Source organism: Papaver somniferum, unplaced genomic scaffold, assembly GCF_003573695.1.
Source record: "Papaver somniferum cultivar HN1 unplaced genomic scaffold, ASM357369v1 unplaced-scaffold_13259, whole genome shotgun sequence".
Lineage (NCBI taxonomy): Eukaryota > Viridiplantae > Streptophyta > Magnoliopsida > Ranunculales > Papaveraceae > Papaver > Papaver somniferum.
In genome coordinates, this window is record NW_020622447.1 from 1 (window position 1) to 1,617 (window position 1,617).

A 1,617-nucleotide genomic window follows, 5' to 3' on the forward strand; every position below is an offset into this window, starting at 1 on the left:
TTGAAGTGGAGATGGAAGTGAACTAAACTTAAGTTTTTTTGTTTTTATTATTAGATATGATGGGGGTAAATTGGTAGTATTAATATTTAATAGAGGGTAAATTGGTAGTTTCAGCAAATTTAGACACCCCTTGCCCTTTTTTACTGGGTATATGAAGTAATCTATAGGCCCAAATAAACCTAGAAGTGGAAATCTTAAGTACATGCCTTTGCTCCTTGTCATCCTCCTCCTCAAGCTCTTGGTCCGGAATAAAGCCTTGAAACATTTCGCAATTAGACACCTCAAGACTTTGAAGCATATTATTTCCTCTAAGCAATCCGCGAGGAAGAAACACAAGCTCCTTACAGAACGCAATGTCCACGGACATCAGGGATGTTAAATTGCTTTCTACCAATGAGCTTACTGGTTCGCCATTGCAATGTTCAAGCTTCAGTACTTTGAGAGATGCAAACCGGTTTGGCATGACCGTTAATTTATGGCACGCCTTGATCTCCAGCCGCTCTAGGCGAGGAAAACATGAAGGAAATGAAGAAGTAGAAGATGGTGATGACGAAATGTGATCTGACCATTCTAGCAAATTTGGCATACCAATTAGAGAGAGTTTTTCCAGAGATGGGAAAGAAGACGCCTTGCCCTTGTTGTTACCGTAGAACTCACTGCCAATAGTTTGCACACCAACAAGTCCTACTATTTTGAGAACCTTAAGAAAAGGAAGTGACCCGAGCGAAGGAAGATATTCGCACTTACTGCAATTTAGAAGAACAACGAAAACCAAATTAGGAAGCACATTATCTGGCCTCATCATCCATGTGGGGAATTTTGAACCAACATAGTAGTGGATTCCCAATATTCTAAGGTTTGGATGAGGTTGGAGGCCTTCTATCACGTCAAAATCATCTCGAACGGCATCATTACATGTTTCGTTTTCGATCCAATATAGGTCCAGCCTAACAATATGTTGTTTGTCTTTTAAACAGGCACCGTGGGCATCATTTCCATCTCTTACATTCTCCAAATTATGAATTTGTAATTTACCAGCAAGAAGATTTAGGTCTCTCAATTCTTCGATACGAAATCCACTGTCTTTCCCTACAACAAATACCGGCAAATATCGGAGGCAACTTAAATTTCTTACCTCCCTTGGCATTGGAGGTATCCATGCATTAGCTTGACTTTTACAGATAATAAGATGTCTCAAGTTGATAAGCTTTTTCATGCCCCGAGGAAGATCTTTCAGCTCAAAACAATTCTTCAGAATCAAACTTTGCAGATGGTAGAGAGTAGTAATAGAGTTAGGTAATTTAGATAACCGAGAGTTTGAGAGATTGAGGTACCGTAAGTGTTTTAACTTTGCAATTGATGGAGGTAACTCGGTGATCGCGTTGCAGCTCATGTCCAGAACACGTATGTGACTAAAGTTCATGAAAATCTGCATGGCATAAGTATGATCAATGAATTCCGGTGTAGTAGAAATGAACGTCCGCAATTTCTTCACCTTGGACAACTCCATAGCCACAAATGAGAACTCATCTTCAAAGAACAAACTTACACGCCGAAGACTGTTAATTTCCACTTCTGGTATCTTGTTAAGATTTATCATCGAGCATTCAGTTCTAG

The 1,617-nt window shown here is 39.6% G+C and overlaps 1 protein-coding gene across 1 annotated transcript; it reads right to left on the reverse strand.

The window, feature by feature from the left end:
* Positions 1-79: 79 nt before the first annotated feature.
* LOC113333428 (putative disease resistance RPP13-like protein 1) lies at positions 80-1,600 on the reverse strand. The gene has a single exon (XM_026579912.1). The coding sequence runs from the start codon at positions 1,598-1,600 to the stop codon at positions 80-82; it is 1,521 nt and encodes a 506-aa protein (XP_026435697.1).
* Positions 1,601-1,617: the final 17 nt, after the last annotated feature.

Excerpts from the sequence above, each read along its gene's own strand:
- LOC113333428 (XM_026579912.1), bottom strand. The coding sequence starts at position 1,600 with ATGATAAATCTTAACAAGATACCAGAAGTGGAAATTAACAGTCTTCGG.